Source organism: Vicugna pacos, chromosome 12 (assembly GCF_048564905.1).
Source record: "Vicugna pacos chromosome 12, VicPac4, whole genome shotgun sequence".
Taxonomy (NCBI): Eukaryota; Metazoa; Chordata; class Mammalia; order Artiodactyla; family Camelidae; genus Vicugna; species Vicugna pacos.
Window position 1 is genome coordinate 19,574,390 of NC_132998.1, and position 20,520 is coordinate 19,594,909.

The 20,520-nt window shown below is 38.3% G+C and overlaps 1 protein-coding gene across 1 annotated transcript in view; it reads right to left on the reverse strand.

Moving 5' to 3' along the window:
* The window catches only part of LRRK2 (leucine rich repeat kinase 2), a 134,015-nt gene extending 114,469 nt beyond the window's left edge, over positions 1–19,546 (reverse strand). The window contains exons 1-7 of the mRNA XM_072972988.1: positions 19,305–19,546; positions 18,935–19,020; positions 15,074–15,183; positions 12,395–12,483; positions 8,600–8,734; positions 6,191–6,325; positions 3,003–3,134 (exon numbers count right to left, since the gene is read on the reverse strand). Coding sequence (XP_072829089.1) covers positions 3,003–3,134; positions 6,191–6,325; positions 8,600–8,734; positions 12,395–12,483; positions 15,074–15,183; positions 18,935–19,020; positions 19,305–19,461 — 844 coding nt within the window. The 5' untranslated portion in view covers positions 19,462–19,546. The remainder of the gene's footprint in view (positions 1–3,002; positions 3,135–6,190; positions 6,326–8,599; positions 8,735–12,394; positions 12,484–15,073; positions 15,184–18,934; positions 19,021–19,304) is intronic.
* Between the last annotated feature and the right edge of the window lie 974 nt (positions 19,547–20,520).

Consider the following 20,520-nt stretch of genomic DNA (forward strand, 5'->3'; position numbering starts at 1 on the left):
AAAACATTTCTGGTGATCCTTTTCAGAAAATGTTGTCAGAAACAATTTCCGACAGTTAAGGATCGTACCTTATTATTCACCAACCGTTCACTTTTTAATGCTTGGGTCTGCTCACAAAAACATCAAGGAAATCTCTCAGGTGTGTACCGAGGGGGTAGGGAAGGCTCAAGAAGGAGCTGTAACAAGAGCTGTGAGCTGAAAGCAAATGGACAAACCAGAGTAGCCTTGTGGGAAAGTATGGTCACTGCGATCAACAGACTAGCCTTGAACTCGCCCCAAAGTAGGGTCGATCAGTCAGTCTCCTACTTTAAGCTTGGACCTTAAAAAGATTCCAAAGTGCTCCCAGGTCAGTCTTGCACCTTGGCTCCTGGCAAACATCTCTGGAAGAAACGTTTAGGTCCTCAGGATTCTCAGAGACTAAATTCCACCAAAGAGAAACTTACAAACATACAGGAAAACAAGACTCCATGACAGACAGGCAGTCAGCATACGAGCAGTCAGTTTAAACTCTCAAAAATATTGGAATTGCCAGATACAGAACACAAGATAGCTATGTACTGATGATTAAAGAAATGATAATTAGAAAAAAAGCAAAGAGAAAAGGGGGTAAAAGAGTGAATAAGCAGTCAAAAGTTATGTGGCAGATTTGAAAATAAAAAGATTTTTTTTTACAAATGGATAAAAAAAATCTAATAAATGACCAAGTTGAATTTATTACAGAAGCACAAAGTGTCTTACTATTAGAACACCTGGGGGGAGGGTATAGCTCAAGTGGCAGAGCACATGCTTAGCATGCACAAGAGGGTCCTAGGTTCAATCCCCAATACCGCCTCTAAAAATAATAAATAAATAAACCTAATTACTCCCCCCCAAAAAATTCTGTAAATAAACATTTCTGAAAAAAAAGAAAACCTGTAATTCTCCATATTCTCAAGATAAAAGGAAAACAAGTGACCTTAATTTTTTTTAGTATTTGATAAAATTCAATACTCATAAGTTTATAAAAAGTCCACATATAAAAATACAAGCAAACAAGAAACAGAAGGAAACTTGTTAACTTGATGAAAGCTATTTGTCATAAAACAAGATTAAAAACAACAGCAACAAAAAACCTTATAATAAGCACTCTTCTGGATGGGAGCATATTAAAACATTCCCTTTAAATTCAACAAAACGACAAGGATGGCTACTGTCACTCGTTCTGTTCAACACTGTACTAGTAATTGTGGGCTATGCAAGAAGACAGGGAAATCAAATTAAATTAATTACTACACTGAAAACCTAAGAGCATTTATAGGCAAATTTTTAGAATTAATAAGAATTTAAGTAAGATCAATATGCAAAAAACCGTTTGCATTTCTTTATACATACACAGCTTAAAAATACAGTTTTAAAAGAGATACCATTTACAGTAACAAAAATAAGGTATCCAGAAATAACAAGATGCACAAGACTTGTACGGAAAAATTGTAATGTAAAAGTGTCAGTTCTTCTTAAATTGATCCATGTATTCTGTACGGTCCCAATCAAAACTCAAATGGAGTTTTCCAAGGCACTGGACAAGTTAATTCTAAAATGTATATGGAACAGTAAAGGCCCAAGAAAAAGGACAAGCTGTACCCAAGAAAGAAGAAGGTATGAAGACTTGACCTACTAGCTTTTCCAGTACCAGGACTTGTAGAGCTGTAATAATTTAAACAGCTTGATATGGATCCAGACAATCAAATTAACCAACACAACAAAACAGCAAAAACAGAAATATATATTATATATTATAGACCTATAAATAATACACATATACATTATATACATATATATTCAATGTATGATACCACTGGGAAATGGATGAACCATATAATAAATTATACTCCCCATATTATAAAAAAGGGTGGGATTGAATTCTTATGGTAAAAAAAAAAATTCCAGACAGATTTGAACACTTTAATGCTTAAATAAGAAAGACTGAGGATAAAATGTGGAATACATCTGTTATCTTAGGCAAAGGAAGAATTTCTTAAAATATATAAAAAGGGTAAATCACAAAGCAACTGATTATTAAATTAAACTATATTACAAAAGCCACCATAAAGATGATAAAAAGCTCACCAATCAAGAGAAGATATTTTCAATACATATAACCAACGGGTAAAACATTATCAGCCCGAACTATGAATTTTTAAAAAGACAGACTCTACTATGGAAAAATAGAAAAAGGCAAATCAGGTATTTCACAAAGAAGGAAGCACCAATAGCAGAGAAATATTTGAAAAGACACTCACCTCCATTTACATTTTCATAGCAACACAGATGATAGTAGCATAAAACAAGAAATAAACCAAATGTCCATGGATAGGAGAATGGATACATAAATTGTGGTTTATCCATATAATAGAATACCACATACAACTACATGCAAAATTATTCACGAGTCCTATAAACATGATGTTAGTTTTTTTTTGAAAACTGCAGAAGACAATATTCAGCATAATGCCATCTTTATTAAGCAAAAGTGAGCAAACATTAGCAATTTTGTTTAGGGAGATATGTGAATGCAGTAAAACTTAATCTAGAAAGCAAAAGATTTATTAACCCAAAACTCTAGAGAGCGTTAACCTCTGGAGAAAGCGGAAGAAGGGTGGAGCCCAGAGGAGCTTTATCAGCACTGGTAATGTACTAACACTCAAGTTGTGTGGGGAGTTCTTTTGCACTGTGCTTTACATTTTCTATACGTTACGCTTATTCTTTTGCATGTATCAACCATTTACATAATAATACGTTAACTACAGCACTAACAATAAGACTTCTCTTATATTGCACACATTTATTTTTGACACTCCTTTTAAAATTTCACCCAAGCACGGCAGAACAGTTTGCTACTTTATACTATTTCCATCCAATGCATGTCAAAATGCTACTTATCCATCAACATACAACATACATATGCTATATATGCTTACATCATATAAACTGTGGTACTAAATTAACCAAGAGTTATAACTTACCTAATGTAAGCCTATGGAGCAAGCAGCAACTCACTTCTTGAATTTTTTCATTGATAGGGAATGCTTTCATGGCTTCTACCACAATATTATAACATCTGACATTGCCACTCATGAGGACTTCAACATTATTGCCTAAATTTAAAGGAATAATAATTATCAATAAGGTAGTAATTTCCCCTTTGAAATACGCATACAAAGATGCTTTATATAGATTTTAAATGTGTGGCAATATAATGGTTACATTTCCAAACTTAAATATCATGTACTGTCAAATAGCTATAAAAAATACTATGTTTTTGGTTGCTAATATAATTGGATTTAGGACTCAAACATTAAGGGAAAGTTGCTCTAACCTGTTTCTTGGCTTTAAAACTTAAAGGGAAAACTGAGCGTGCTTTTTAAGTCAAAATATGCAAAGTCTTGGCCATAAGTTTTCAAATAAATGAATTTGGGGCTTGTTTCCTAATGAGGCACCATTCCATTAGATGATGGCTTTTTTGTAAATTTTTTTATTGAAGTATAGTCAGTTATAATGTGTCAATTTCTAGTGTACAGCATAGATACATATATTCATTTTCATATTCTTTTTTATTGTAGGTTACTACAAGATATTAAATACAGTTCCCTGTGCTACACAAAATAAATTTATCTATTTTATATATAGTAGTTAATATTCGCAAATCTCAAACCCCCAGTTTATTCCTTCCCAGGAACCATAAGTTTGTTTACTATGTCTGTGAGTCTATTTGTGTTGGGTAGGTAAGTTCACTCGCGTCTTCTTTTTACTTTTCATTAGATAATGGCTTTTCATTGTTCCTTTTCCTCAAACGAACAGAAAGCAAATCAAGATTATATCACATGGTAGACCAGCTAGACTCAGCTATGATCTATTTCCTGTTCATTTCAAGAGGGCAGGAGAAGAGCCGCCAGCGTACAGGCAGCAAAACCAAGCTTCCCTAAGGCTCTGAGACAGAAGGGAAGAGAAGAGACGAAGGGGAGAGGGGGCATAATATTAATATTATGGCTAAGGGACAAACAGGTGAAACACAAAGGAAGGAAAGAATCCACTGGGAAAGGCAGTTAAATCAATAGACGGACTGTGTGAACCTATGTGGAGAAAACTAATTTATATCTGAATGAAATGTTGACTACTCTTAAAAGAGATTCCAAAAAAATAGTATTTGCAAAGCATTTTCCTTTCTTTTTTTGGCACAGCCAAACTCACTGTTTTCCAAACAATGTATTTTTAATGTTTATGTTATGTTTTAAGAAACACTAAATATGGAAAGACATGTTGTAATGAAAGGAAATGGCCTCTTAAAACAATGACTTGCTTCTACTCAGAGTCACAGATATGATTTTGCTCTAGACCCAAAGGCAAACTTTAAAACACTTGTTTTTTTTTTTATTTTTAGTTACTGCTTTCTTTAATCTTTTCATTATGAATCAGCACATTTCACACTGGAGTTATGTCAGATGTGGGTGGAAAAGAATGAATTCCAAAATAGCCCCAAATAAATAAATAAATGTATAAATCTAGCAAAGGAAAAGTAAAATGAAAAATATATTCAGTTTCCTGGTAGTAGATGACTCAGAGAAGTTTAAATGTCCATTCTCTATTGCTTGTATTGTTTGTCTTCTGAGGGGGAGGTAAGTAGGTTTGTTCATCGATTTCCGCTTGGAGGAGGTACCGGGGACTGAACTCAGGACCTCTTGCGTGCTGAGCATGCACTCTGCCACCTGAGCTAGACCTTTCCCCCTGTTCATTCTCTATTACTGTTCTGCCCCATCTACTTTTAAGTGCTTAATTTTCCATGGATAAAAAAATGATGGATTTTACAACCGTCACCAAAAAAAGAGCAATCTTTCACAAGGGGATTGGGTCTTTACTGAAGTCTCACATCTGCAGATTTCCATGTCTGAAATCATATATGCATATTATATAAAATATACTAAACATGTATAAAATACAGATTATGCAGTAATACTGTCCATGTTTTTACAACACTTACCACAGTATATTACCAGGTACTATTCTACATTTTTCACATTATTTAGTCCATTTAATCCGCACAATGTCACGTGTGTGAAGACGAAAACATTACCAGATAAATGCACGTGTGTATCCTATACGAGCTCAAGCAGGTAACACATGAAATACAAAATGTTTATGTGCATTTACAAAAGTAATAGAAATCTGAAGCATTATTTTAGTCCATTAGCAATCACTGGTAGCATACACAGCTAATTAATTTCTTCTTATTTGTACTTCTTTTTTTTTTTTTTTTTTTGCTGTAAAAGTGGCTAGATTTCAAAACATCACCAAAATGCTAAACGATAGGGGGGAGGGTACAGCTCAGTGGTAGAGGGCCTCCTAGCATGCTCGAGGTCCTGGGTTCAATCCTCAGTACCTTCATTAAAAAACATAAATAAATAAATAAACCTAATCCCCACCCCACCCCAAAAAAACCACAAACAAACAAAAAAGTGAGAAATCAAAATGCTAAACAAGAATCGCAATCAAGTTCAAACTCCTTCCTGTGGCTTTTCAGGCCCTTTACGATCTGGTTATGCCTCCAGCCTCATCCACTGGCTCTTACCAAGTCCTTTCCCCGCTGCTATTAAATGACCCACAAGCGGATGCTCAGGGCTGTGCGTGGGCATTACACACACGCATGCGCTTATAAATGCACAGCCTGCTGAGCTACTTTTAGCTTCCAGAATGTACTATGCTCTCTTCTGCTCCAGGATCTTTACGCTTACGATGCGCTCTGCCTGGGACATTTTTGTCTGTCTACCTAACCTCACACCGCCATCATTCAAAACTCTGCTGAGAGATCTTGCCTCACGCTCTGTATGTCCTCATAACGTGAGATATTTGTGCCAACGCTTGCCTTACATTACTCCGTCATCACTTCCATGCTTATCTGTATCTGGTGTGCTACCGTGGGGTCTGAAAAGGCAAGAAACACCTTTGTGTTTTCTGCTACTGTTTCTCCAGCAACAAGCCCAGAGTCAGCAGCAGCATCGCCTCAACACATTAAAATTAATTAAATAAATAAGTAAGTGAATGCGCTGAGTACCTACAAGGTTCTAAATCATAAAAATATTTCTGAAACACACTCAGAAAGAAGACCTATTGTAATTTTTCAGATTCAAGAAAGAAATCATGTATACAGGCTACTTACAAGGAATCGCTAGGGAATGTAAACAGTGCAATACATGCAGCACAATTTCCTCTTCATCCTTAAAATTGTTTAACGCACTTAGCAGTATCATATAATCTTTATTTTCGACAAATTCAGTCAGTTGCTCCTCTGAAACTAAAAAGCAAAAGACACAATACTGAAAAAGCTTTAACTTGCCACAAAAGTTTTATTGCTCAAAAATATAGCATTCATGATAGTTGTCTAAGAGACCGTAGATACACAGATGTAAAATAAAAATAATATTTTAGCAAAAATCCCTTCCTAAGAATTGTATAATGGGGAAAAAAAGGCTATTGAGCTTAAAATAATTTTGTCTTGATCTACATTAGTTATTCCATGTTTTGAAGTATAGTGACCAAACAGTTCTCAGAAAAACAAAATTATTTACAATTTCATTTGAAAGATTCCAGAGAAAACGAATCAATGACTAATCAAGATGGCAGATGGAAGTGTACATATCACAGTACTTAAAAAGGAGTGGTTTATGGTACAGCGTTGAAGGGGAGCTCAGCTAAAAGCATCCGTTCAAGAGGGATGAACATTAGCAAATGACAAGTAATTAGATTTGGAAACACTCTCTCTTAATGGTCTTGATTTCATCAGAGATCAAAACTTGTCATTATTAATTTCCACAATTAAAGTCTTCTGATCAAGCCAATGAGTTTCACTTGGAGATATTTTATTGGGTGGGAACTTCAACAACATGTGTAAAAATCTGGTTTACCGAGCCTGAGAATGACAGTGACATAAATGTCAGAAAATGCAGCACTCTTCATGCTCAACATTACTTTTTATTTTTCAATTTGATACCAATGGCCCACATAATGTAATGTGAAACTGATCCTTCTAGTATATGGGGAATATCATCACACTTTCTCACTTTCTGAAACAGTTTCCAAAACATTCTTTCAAATTTTGAAAACTAACTTTACAGCTACCACTGTGTCCCAAGGAACCTGATATTCCTGAAAGTTTCAGAAACGTTTCTACTCTACATTTACAATCGTAATACTGTTAGTCCTGATGATCTTTCTACTGAGCAACATCTTTTTAACATTCCCTGGTGCTTCCGCCTGTGTCCTAGGTGGGTTCCACGATGCTGGTGAGAGAATGATGTAATTAACTCATCTTTCATGAATAAGAATGTGCCCATAAACTGCAGCACAGACGACTGCAGGCCCTCAAGACAATAATTCCTCAAACTCTATTCTGCCCAATTCTTATCAAAAGCTTAGTTGCAAGATATTACATTTATAAAAGACAGCCTGAAGGACACACACACAGTTCCTCCGCCAACCCCGACCACGAGAGAGCAGAGGCCCAGGCTCATGCTGTTCTGACTCTTAATAGCGTCTCTTTCACTGAAATACACTTTGTATTCCTTGCAAAATGTGTGTATTTTATCATCCCATGGAAGGAAACTCAGGGACGATTTTTCCCAGGTCTCCCAAGGGACCGATTGCTTCTTCTGATAAATGGGTTTACTTTTATCTCAAGAAGCTTTGTAACCAATGACATTTACCCCCTTTTCTTTGTCTTATAAGAAGCAAAGAACCAAATTTCTGGTCCATTCTTTTGCAAATACACAGGAGTAAGCAGTAAATTTAACCTAGCTTCGTATCATTTCCCCTTCGCCCACTTCCTCATTCAGTTTTTGCCTCTAAGGTATCATAAATACTCCTAAGCTATTTGAAGTCCTTCTGGAATGAGACAGGGAATTAAACAGTATTAACTGCAGGCACTGTGGGCTCTCACCATGATCCAAAAGGTGCTCTCAAGAGACGTGGTAAATTGAGCTGTAATGGGGGTAACTGGCTGTATGCCCTCAGGCAGGTTGCTCATTTTACCTCTCTGATTCATTTCCTCATCAAGTAAGCAGAAGGACCAAAGGTTCCAACAACTATAAAATCACATGGTAATCTCTGTCATCAGTCTTGGGGCCATATGATAAAACACATATTAGTCTTTCTTCTAAGGGACACTTTGTAAACCTCCTGGTTCTTTATACAGAGCCTTTAAGAATTTCTAAAATCTCTGGTGACGACTCAACATCATAAACATAAATCTAACCTACGCTTGGCTTCAGTTTTATTTCTTCTTTCTTAACACCCACACATCTGGTTTGCAAAGTGAACCTATGCCTTGTTAAGCAATGGAAGAACGTCTACTGCAATGCGTTTATAGTCCATGAATGCAATTCCTTACACAAAAACAAGCAATGTTTCTGAATTAACCCCTACTTATCCTTGACTAGCAACTCCCACCTTTTAATAAGTAGTACAATTTTCGACATTTTCTTGTTATCATAATTATCTTCTACTTTTCCCATTTTAAACCCTTTCTTTCTTATATAAATATCAGAATAAAGAATTCAACATTTTTAAGTACCTCTTTCAAACAGCACATGTAAAGCTTTGCATCCAAGTTTCTGGACTTCATCGTTGGCTGAAAATGTGCGCATGGCATCGAAAATTAACAAGAAAATATCATGTTCTTCCTCCAATATCAGCAAAGTGATTTTACCTATTTTGAAGAGAACAATATGCCCCAAGTAAATAGCTACTTTAACATTTAATGTGTTAACACATTGTAAACTGATATTTCAACCAAAAAAAAAAATTTCATTTGTTAATTTTAACATGAAGACTCTGAATGATCTATGGACTTTTTGATAAACCACTTAATTGCCCCAGATGTTTGACCTATCAAGGGCTATGACCTTCCTAAATGAGATAAATTCTCAGTACACTTTACTATAATTTTATGATTCTTAATCAATACCCTTAACCAAGATCTCCTGCCCCAAACTCCTGAAACATTTCTGCCTCTTAGATAGCGCCGTGCATATTCCTCAGCCGCCCCAGACCTAGCTTATTCCGCTCCCTATCTTCATTAATGATACCACCGTCCAATAGTTACCCAAGAAGCTACAGAGCCATCGTCCTTCTGTTAGATAAGTGAGGGCACCAGGCAGATAGGTGGAGGAGAGGGAGATGGTCCAGAAGATGGCAGGATGCTCATCTCCAGCATTAATGGATTTTACTTCTTCTAAATGAGCACCAGCAAGAAACCAGTTAGAACATGAAGCCGCAACCGTAGGGTAGAGAAGGACCTAATGGGATGTGACCCAATGCTCACTGCAATATAATCAGCACTGCGGTTTAGGCCCCCCTAAGAGTTATCCTGTGTGCATCATGGGGAAGGACATGCGCAAAGGGAACAAACCTGACTAAGCATTCCAGGGGCAGGAGCTGTCAATCAACCAAAAGACCACCTCTAAGCGAGGGTCTAAGAGAAAGGGGCAAACAAAGACCATTGCTGTCCGTCCTTGGATCAGTCAGCCTCCCGTTCTTGGAGGTGTACTGTCCCTTTGCTAATAAATCCTTTAAAATCATTCACAATGCTCCTCCATCTCCCACCTGAATTCTTATCTTTCAGGTAAGACAAGAACAGGGGTCTTTTCCCTTCCCTTTTTGGGGTAACACTTCTTCCAACCTCCCTCTCTCATCTCATTCTCTGCCCAACCAAAGAATCAACTCATTACCAAGTCCTTCAAGTCTACCTTCTAAATATCTCAAAAATTCCTTCTGAACTAGGCCCCTCCTCTCTATTGTGTTCTGGGCCCATCATCTCTCATCTGGAATGCAAACACAATCGCTGAATTGCTCTGCTAGGCCCACATCCCTACCTAACTCACTGGAATCCAGCATTATTTCTGAAACACAAATCTGATCCTGAAAATTCCTTGCTGAAATCTTCCGAGGCCTTCCCACACTCCTCAGTCTGAAGAACAAGACTCTTCACAGGCTGCACAGGTCTGAGCAGACTCACATCCCTCCACGCACTGCTGGCTCCAAACAAGCTAAACGCCCTGCTCATCACAAAACACTCCCTTCAGCATCCCTTTGCACTGCACTAGCTGTGTGGGGTGCCCTTGCCCTTCTCTACAGCAAATATACTCCTATCTTCAGTCAGGAAGTAACACAAACAGCACCCATTCTGTCAATAAAAACTGTAGTCCAGGAATAGGAGGGAGGAGGGTATAGCTCAGTGATAGAGCACATGCCTAGCATGCATGAGGTCCTGGGTTCAATCCCCAGTACCTCCTTTAAAGAAATAGATAAATAAATCTAATTACCCCCCCCCAAAAATTAAATTTTTTTTAAACTTTAGAATAAAGGATTAGGAGTGGTAGTAAACACTTATATAACCATATAACGGGTCAGACGCACGTTGAAGTGGTTCACTCCATCACGTGTGAACCCATCACAGCACCATGAAGTAGGTGCAATCCTCACTTCAAAGGTAAGAAAACTGAGGCACTGAAATGTTAAGTGGCCCAGCCACTTGGCCCAAAGTAGAATAAATAAAAGACAGAGATGGATTAAAATATAAGCAGGTCACATTCATGCTCTTAACTCCTACAAATGAGCTTAGCTGCCGTCTTCTGTGTCCCTGTGATGGTTTCCTTCATATCTCTGCTATAGTAGTTGTCTCACTCAGTTGAAATCATTAAATGCTTTTTATCTCTTTGCCTGTGCTGATCAATTCTGTAGCCACTCATTGCATGCGGCAACTCAAAACTGAATTTTAAATTAATCTAAAGTAAGTAAAATTAATATTCGGTTTCTCACATTTCAAATGTTCAATACTCGCATGTGGCTACTGGCCATGATTTTGAACATATACAACATTTCCTTTATTGCAAATGGACAGTGGTGCTGGACTGTGCATTTCCACACCACGGACACTTTGCCGCATCTGTTTAGAGAGTCCTCTGGCAGTCAGCACATCAGAAAGCACCCACTATTACATCAGCTCACGAGAAAGCCAAACAACAGAAATGACTCATCCATTAGCCTCTAAGAAGTATCTGAAATGAACTTTAAAACACATTGCCAACGTTCCTAAAAGCTCAAAATTCTGAATGTCACTTGGAAGGAGTTAACTGGTCTTTTCAAGACACATGTCAAATTTTCTGATGGCCTGCATGTTGCTAACCTCAATAGACTCCTGTGTTGGGAGATTTTTCAAGTTCATAAACCCCCAGCTTCCTGTCCACTGTCCAAATGGAGAATAAATCCCAACCCACCCCACACACCTCCCCCACGAATGGCTCCCAAGGATGAGTTTAAAATAAATCATGGTTAAGGTTGCTCAGTGTGTCCCATTACAGATTTCAATAAAAGGCTCTGGTGAAGTGGTGGATACCTCTGACCTTTCCAATCCCTCTTCCTTCCTCCTCTGATCTTCACCCTCTTCCTTCCTTTCTCTTTCTCCCACTGGGTCTTCATCACTTGGCAGGGCCAATGAGCGCAGTTAAAATCTTCCCCTACACATCCAGCCCCTCTCGTGCCGTCCTCCAAGGCCTCTGCAACTCTGCCTGTGCTGTTCTCTTGACCGAGAGCACCCTTCACACTCTGAAGGAGACCCTCCCTACCCTTCGTCATTAGCTTCCCTGTGAGCAGCCTTTCTTCTCAGAACCTCACATCACAGCCAGCGTCTCTCACAGCGGTGATCACAACTACGGCACCAGAGCAACATGCTTTGTTTTCAGGTTCGTTATCCGCCAGGCAGACGTTTATTCGGGGAAAGAACCTGACATGTGAAATCAGACCCTGGTTCTCTGAGCAATCTGTGTCTCGGTATTCCTCATCTAGAAGACTGAGATAAAATACAGAACTCAAGGGATGTTTGGAGCATTAAGCTTTCAAACACATGTGGCGTATTTTACACGTGAAGCCTAGCACCTAGCAAGCACTCAAGTAATGCTACGTATTTTTAAAATACTACTCTTATGTCATACCCTGAAACATATTCTAAACATGTCAGAGATATAATGGAGAATAATATAGTAATAACAAGAACACATACGGCCAACAGACTAATGGGAACGGGAGATGTGGGACCAGATTTGGGGAGCAAAGCTGGGGACAGATCAGATTTGGGAGTAATATATTAGGTGATAAATTTAAGGCCAAGATGTTTGGTGGGATTTTTGAGCTATAAAGTGTAGAGAAAAGAGATAAGGAGAGAAAATAAAAAGTGGAAACGTGCGGAATTTTGGAAATTACTGATATTATGTTATACTACTATACCTTAAAAGACATTAAAACATACTTATTAAATGGTTTAAAATATTATTTTGAGTCAACATTAAAAATATATGTGTGTATATATTACCTGATGTTAGAAGGAGATCTAAGGTCTTCAATCCAACCGCTGACAGGGTGACACTGGCATTATGAACTGTTAGCATTTTAAGAATCAGTCTGTCATAAAACCAAAAATCAAGATGAGGTGATTAGGATGAAATGTCATACCTAGATGTTTGCTTTTTTAGATACTGCTTTTTACTCATCTCTGTTTTTATTCATCTCATGTATTTCATTCCCTATACTGAAGCTAGCATATTTTTTTCCTTCCTGTAAACCTGAGCCAGGCTTATGATAATTAACAGAGAATTATGAGTCTCAAAAGAAAAGCTATAACTTTTTCCTCTAAATATTCATACTCAATTATTAACTTTTACACCCAATTCTATATTCAAAGTAATATCAAGAGCTATATGTACCAAGAGATCAAGCCCATTTTACATGTAATATAAACTTGGGAATTATATGTTATACATGTTGATGTATTAAAACGAGAGGTGTAATTAAAATGTTCATCTGTATATATAAATAACGAACCATTTGAATATGTAAATGATTGATTTTTACTATTTTTGAAAAAGAAATTGCTATTTCAGGATAGAAAGTGAACCAAAATGTGACAATGAGTATATGTATGTTCACATATAACTGAAAAATTGTGCTCTACAATTGAGTTTGACACAGCATTGTAAAATGCCTATAACGCAATAAAAAAAATGTTAAAAAAAAAAAAAGAAAGTGAACCAAGTATATCAATAGTATTCAATTAGTTCAAATTCATTCAGTTGGAGCCCCTGAGTTATCAATTCTAAAATATACAACCTTTAGCCTATTCCTACCCAGTGCTGTTTGGCTTTACATTGTTAGGAGAAGACAGAGCCTGGTAGCATCCATGGCCTCATCAAGATCCAAGAAACTTGGCACGTGGCTTCTAGATGGTGAGATGAGGGCGGAGGGTATAGCTCAGTGGTAGAGCTCAAGCTTAGCAAGCACAAGGTCCTGGGTTCAGTCCCTAGTACTTCCACTGAAATAAATAAATAAACCTAATTACCTCCCCCTCAAAAAAGAGTAGTATTTAGTTGGTGAGGTGAGGAACTGACGGATCCCGTCCTTTAACTCTCTGTCAGTTCGCCTCCTACCTTAGCTGCCCCGACCTCTCCCTGCACCATCGCCACTATTCCTGACTTTACCAAACAAGAGATTTCTCCTTTAGTACTACAAGCCTTTGATGGGGGGAGAGTCCCTGAATATGTACGGAGATCAGTTTTACAGTAAATTTTGCTGAGAATGATCTAATGCGCTCGCTCCACTGTAGAGAGCAGTGTGTATATCCTGTGCACACTACTTCTGGCCTGAAGGAGGTTGTAATAAATATCTGACGAACAGAGGAAGAATGAGGAGTGAGTGACCAAACAAATGAGTGAATGAGACTCTCTGTAAAAAACATTTATGTAATTTAATCTGAACATTTGGTTTGTATTAGAATATGACTAGATGAGTTTTTCAACGCTCCCTAAAGTTACAGACTGGTCACCTTTGGGGATCTTGGAAATTCTCATCCAAACCAAGGGACACATAACATTACAATTACTAACTGCCGGTGTGTTTTGCCTAATTTCTTGTTAATGCTATATTCTTTACTGCTGACTCACAGAATTTCAGAGATTAGCTTGGAGACGAGAACATATATTAACAGTAAATTGTCTCTTTTCAAAGCATACTCTTTAGATGTTGGAAACTGAAGACAGTAATGTATTTATCAAAGATGGAAAAATGTATAACCACCGATATGCTCACCTATGGACAAACAGCTCTTATTTGTCTAAATTTGCAGCCACAGTTGATACTAATAAACAATGCAAAGATGTAAAATTTATGTTTGCATTAATTATGTTTTTCTCAAGAAATATGTATTCATTTCTCTGTAGTAAAGAAGTCATATTGGGTATGAAGACCACGTAACGTTGATGACAAGAGATTTTTTTTTCTTAAATGGCAAGAGACAAAGTTATCCAAAACGAATTTTCTTGGAACCACATTTTTCTTCAGAAAAATTTTGCTCAACTAATTATGGCTAAAGAAGTAGTCCCACTTAAGAAGCCATTATGTGGCAAACTGCAATAATATACCTTAGTAAGTAGCCAGCAAGACTGGGCTGCAGATGTGCTGAAAGATAATTTCCTGCTTTCTCCTTCATTTTGAAAGCTGTAGTTTAAGCTCATTAAAGATATATGCATGAATGCACATAAATGTACTTTTTAAAGACAGTAAAACATAAACTTCTAAGTTCCTATTTACAGAACTAACAGTTTAGTTCCCATATTTTTGTTTTAAAGAACTAGTGGTTTGTATCAGTTCTACTATTAAAAAGCAAAAAATAAAATCTCTTCTTGGTTTGAATTCATAAGCAATCAACAATCTACAACTTAACCAATTGTATAACTGTATTATTATTTTATTAAAATAATAATAGCACCTGACATTTTACCTCAAATATTAGTTTTCTAATTCAATTAAGATAATATACTTCGGAGATGACAGCCTTCTATAAATGTAAATCACTGATTCAAGGAAAACTATTTGTATTTTAAAGGATTTTTACCAGATTGGCTTGGATCGCAAATATAACGTTTAATCAAGGGAAGGGTCGTCATATATAGAGACAAATATTTAAAGCAGTTTGTTCTTACACATCTGTCATACTTACTGGTGAACCCCAAGGACTTCCCAATCGTTTCCAATATCCTGGGGTCCCATTAAGCTTTGCATTGTATTTGGACAGATTTCTATTAATTTGCATAAAAGTGACCAACCCACCTAAAAAGAAGAAATGCAATATTTTTTAGAAGCACGCTAATGGAATATATTCAGTCAAAAAAAGCCACTTCATTCTGTATAGAGTAGGTGGCGACATTATTTTTAAATAATTGAATTTCCATTCCAAACTGGAGATTAAATGTAACTCACTCTTCCTGATAAATATTCCTCTTTAAATTTAAGGACTCTTCAATTCTTTCTACTATATTACAGAAGTACACTTGATATGCCCAGAAAAAGAAAAACCAAAGAAAATAGAAAATGCATACACATGTAGACCAAAGACGAGTGAAAAAGTGCCTACATATGATGTGCAATAAATATCCATATAACATGAAACCTGAAAGCAGGATTCACTGTCAGCTAGAATTACTCAGGGAAGAATACATCACAGAAAAGGCAGGATGTTAGCCAGACTTCAAAAGAATGACACATTTGGTCACTCAAAATAGGGCAGTGATACCTTCTCAAACTGATGTGAAGAAGGAAAAGTAAGATGCTCTATGGCGAGGAGGCTGCCGGGGAGGGGGGCCACTGTTAAATGAGACTGGACGTGTGGGTGGAGCTGAGTGATACAGAGAGTTGAATGGCAAAGTGAGAAATTTCTACGCCTCCAACAAGGAACGATGGCACAAGTTTCCTACTTGGTTACAGGAATAAACAAGGGGTCTTTAATAAAATAAAAGCAATTGCACAAGATCTCTCTACCATATTGTTCCTAGATCTTTTTTGGATGCAGCATGAATTGCTTTACTCTGTCATTACTTCCTCTTATGCAATTTCAAATTCCTTGAAAGGGAAGCAATTTCCGACAACTATTTTTGCCTATATTTAAGTAGGCCATCCTCCTCCACGTAAGCTCAACAGGTATTTGACAATCCAGCTGTCACAGAAACTGGCTATTTTTGTGCTGTTATAAAATACATAGAGACTTTTTCCCAAGTTTTTTTTTTTTTAATAACATTTGGAATGGTATCTGGTGGGAAATAAATCATAAATCACATAGGTTGCTATATGCATCTCGGTACCTGCGTGGCTACCCGAGGAGAAAACCTGTTCCGTTTTGGTTGGTGAAACAGCAGTGTCAGTAATTGCTTTGCAAAAAGATTGAGGCAACTGATTAAATAAAATCCCTGCCAGCAAAACAGAGGTAACAATTGATCCATTAACGTACTCAATTAAAAGCCTATCTTCCAAAGAGAGAAGGTTCCCATTCTGCCCAGTTGTAATACAATTCAACTGGTAGTTTCACTTTATTAGAACGATTCCATAAACTCAAGCAACTAATTAACGCACAATGGTGAAGAGGTTAAGGGTTAAGGAAAATTTTAGTCACGTGGATATATTTCACTTACTTCAAAGGCTGAAACGTTGTGGATAGAGACGTAACGTAAGACTGAAGATACAGAGAAATGATCAGAGGACTGGCAGCAAAAGAAATGTGTAACACAGCTAGCCTATCAATTCTCTGAAAACGGTCATTTATCAAGGAGAATTAATAAAATATGAAAAGACATTGAAAATAAAAATTCACTCTGGAATATCACGTTAAGTGAATTTGGAAAACAAACCTCACTGTTTACTTCTGAAGGGTAATTTACTGTAACTCCTTAAATTCATCATTTTTATGATGCTTTTAATTCAGCACTTCCAACTGATTCAACATATAAAGCATTAAAAAATATCTGTACTAATTATACCAGTAATATGAAGAAATCTGAAGAAAAAAAACCCATTCTTTTGAGTGTAGTATTAAAACATCAGTAGAGAGACCCCACTGTACGTCCCTTTGATAAGACCAATGATCATTTAAACTGGTAACGTCATTGGGGGATCATGGCCACAGTATTTGTCCCAAACCACTGCACTTTTTACTTGTGCAAAAGCTTGTGAATTCAGCAGCTAATCTATGATGGAAAGAGATTTTGAAGGTGTGTGAAGAACTGAGTCTTGACTCTGTCACTAGCTTCGTGATCTTACTGAGCAATTTACACTGAGGAAAAAAATATTCAGTGAGATTTCTAAGAGGGCAGTGAGATTCCAGCAAGAATCAAATGATATGAGATACATAATGCCCTTTGCAGATTAATATGCTAACGGTGCTGAAACTAATAATTCTACTCCATTAAGTTACCAAATCAAAAGACAATTCTTTATTTGCTTATATACTTTGTCTCTGGTACCCACTGGGCAAGAATACTGACTGACAGTCATAACTACTCCAAACAAACATGTCCAGGCTTGGGCAGTGTCCAAAAGGAAGAATTAGGTGGTGGATATGTTCCAAGCTCCCCTGGATTCTCACGTCTAGCGCTGCCTCCTCTGGACTCTGCAGATCAAAGCCCACTCAGGGCCCAAATGTTCTGAGTTGCACCCGGTAGAGAAGACTAAACCAAGAACAGAACACAAGGAACGGAGGCTGCCAGACAAGGCACCGTTGAACTCAAAGCAGAGGCCAAATAAGAAGGCGTGATGTGGGTGGGGAACAGCGAGCATTATAGGCTACCGCTAAAAAGTGACTCATATTTCATGGGCAAAATTCAGCCATGGAGTGCTAAAAAGAAGTGTCTTTAACATGTCTCTATCTTTTCGTGATTCTATTTGCTAACAGCCTGAAAATCATAGCCAGATGGGAAATATTTCAGTTGAAGAAAAATTTAAATATCCCTTTCTCTGAGATGTAAAAATCTTCATATAAAAGAAGCTAAGTATATGGTTCACCCAGACGAGACATGGCTGGACACAGAGATGAGCAGAAGGTAGATTTACAGATCAGATAATTCTTAACAGCTGTCTAGCCTCTCAAGTAGATATTTAGAAACACTGCACTTCAATAAAGTTCAAAGTTCAATTTTCTTTCCCTCCAGGACCTAACATGCAAATGAAAAAAACAATTTCAGTTCTCCAAATCTCAAAATCTACAAAGTAAGTTAACCTCAGACAGTAATTTTGCTTTGAGTGTAAATCCTTAATTATCATCTTAAGGCTCCTTTTAAAATATATCTAAGATATTTAACAAATGTCTGGGTTTCCTATTGTGCAGACTCTAAAAGTTCCACGTTTACATTCATTTAATATGAAAACAGTTGAGAAGTCTGAATCTAAACTTAGACGGGAATCATTAAACATCACTTTCTTCAGATTTTACAAGTCATAGGACAACTGAAGAAGGTTATGAATCTATCTTCAGTCCTGGGTTTAAATCCCAGGGCTTCCATTAAAAAAAAAAAAAGAAAAGAAAAGAAAAAAGAAATTTGTCATCAATTAAAAAAAAATAAATAAAACAAAAATAAAAACGTGAACCTATGAGACTTTAATTATGATTAGTTCTATTACCGTTCATAATTCCTCTTTCCCAAACTATTCACAACAATGTCATCTCTAGGACATGCTGTACATTGGGAAGATTCTTGGAATAATTTTATGTAAACAGTGATGAACTCATCTGACCCCTAACAGAACCAAACCTCGACCGACCCCTTCTTCTTCCCCTCCCATCTCCATCCCTACTCCGTCGGTCAACTGTATAGAAGTTACTTACTTCCTAAAGACAATTAGCGAGCACACAGTTGGCCCATTTACACAGTTAACACTTGATAATGATTTGACAATGCTTCCATCTTAAAATCAGAGTCAGCGGTTTGTCAAGCCAAATCTCAGAAATACCTCAGAACTCGGGTTATATAATAATGACAGAAAACCATCTATTTCCAAAGACAAAGGGGAATGGGTGAAATGAAAACAACTCTACCTGCTGCACGCTAGCGACTCTCATATACGAGTCCAAGACGATCAACAGAGGCACGTGGACATTTTTGTCTTGAAATAACTTGGAGGCTGGAAAAGAAGGGGGTTAGGGAAAAGAAGCAAAGTCACGATTCATGGCACCCCCTTTTTAAGTCTGAAAAGGTGGGAGAAAGCAAAAGAAGTGACTAAGACCTTCCTTAAATTGTCAGCTTCTTTCTGCCCTAAGGAGTAAAGAGTTTCTGGCTTCTCAAAGAGTCCAGGTTGGTGCAGCCACAAAGTTTGGAGGGAGAAAGTTTGTTTAAAAAAAAAAAACAAAAGGCAAGGGGAGAAGAATGGGCAGCGGGGAAAGGAACAGTTTCCTTGCAGACCATTACCGTAGTCGGCATAAGTGAGCACGAGCATATCCTCCAGGATTTGGACCAGCGTCTCTATCTGCTTTCCTTCCTGGACATTGTTCAGCCTGACTATCAACTTCTTCAGAGTTTCCTCGTCCTCCTCCTCCTCGCAGCCCTGGCAGCTGCCACTGGCCATGACAGACGCCGCTCCAAACCTGCACCAAGGCCGCGGCTCCGGGAAGGGTGGGAGCGCGGCTCCCCGCCCGCGGCCGGCGCGCCCCGTCCGCACGCACGCCCGCGGGAAGGCGGCGGCTCCCCGCCCCGCGCCGCCCCGACCCCGCCCTCTCCCCTCGGCCCTCCCCCTCCCCAACCCAGCCCCCCCACCTCCCCGGCCAAAAAAAAAAAAAAAAAAAAAACGACGCGGCGCCGCGCAGAACGCCGAGGGGCGGCCGGGACGCCAGGCCGTGGTGACCGTGGCCGTGGCCCCCGCGCTGCCTTCCGGGGCCGGATCCCGCTCACCGCGGGAAGAAGCTGACCCAGCGGACTCCGCCGAGCGCCCGGGCCCCCGGCCCTGCAGCGGCCGCGGGGGCGCAGCCCGGCCGTCCGGCGCGACTCGCCGGCCTGGGCCCCTGCAGCCTCGCGCCAGGTCTGGGAAAGAGGAAGACGGAAAATAAAAGCCACCGCCTATCTCCAGATCTAAGAATAGATAGCGGGGAGTTGGGAAAGACGCCGCCGCCCAGCTGGCCCCTTTTAGGAAAACATTGTCTTTAGAGTTCCCCCTATAGGGAAATGCCTAACCCCCCCCCATCACCGACAAAGGGTGGAGAGAGATTTTAGCAACCCAGTGAAATGCCTTTCTGTGGTTGTTCTGGCTGTTTGTGGGAGAGGAAATAATAAAATTTTCCCTGTCAGTTATCTATACAATCTCTGTTGGCCAAAAAGGCCACTAAAATTAACTTTTGAAAGTTTGAGTTGCTCTCCGTATGATCCCGAAAATGAGGGCACATCGAAAAGTAATCGGTTCTCATCTCTATGAAAACTAAAGGAGAAACACACAAGGTAAATGAAATGAAAAGGTGAAAGCAGAAAAGATGAGAAATACAAACGTAAACATTGTTCCCTTCAAAATTACTTAACTGTTTAAAAAAAAAGTACCATAAAAATGTGTTTTTCAGGAAGAGAAACCTAAATGAGACAAGGTGGACAAAGATGATATATTGCCTTCAGAAGATTCGTCCTGGGGTAGGGAGTGGGG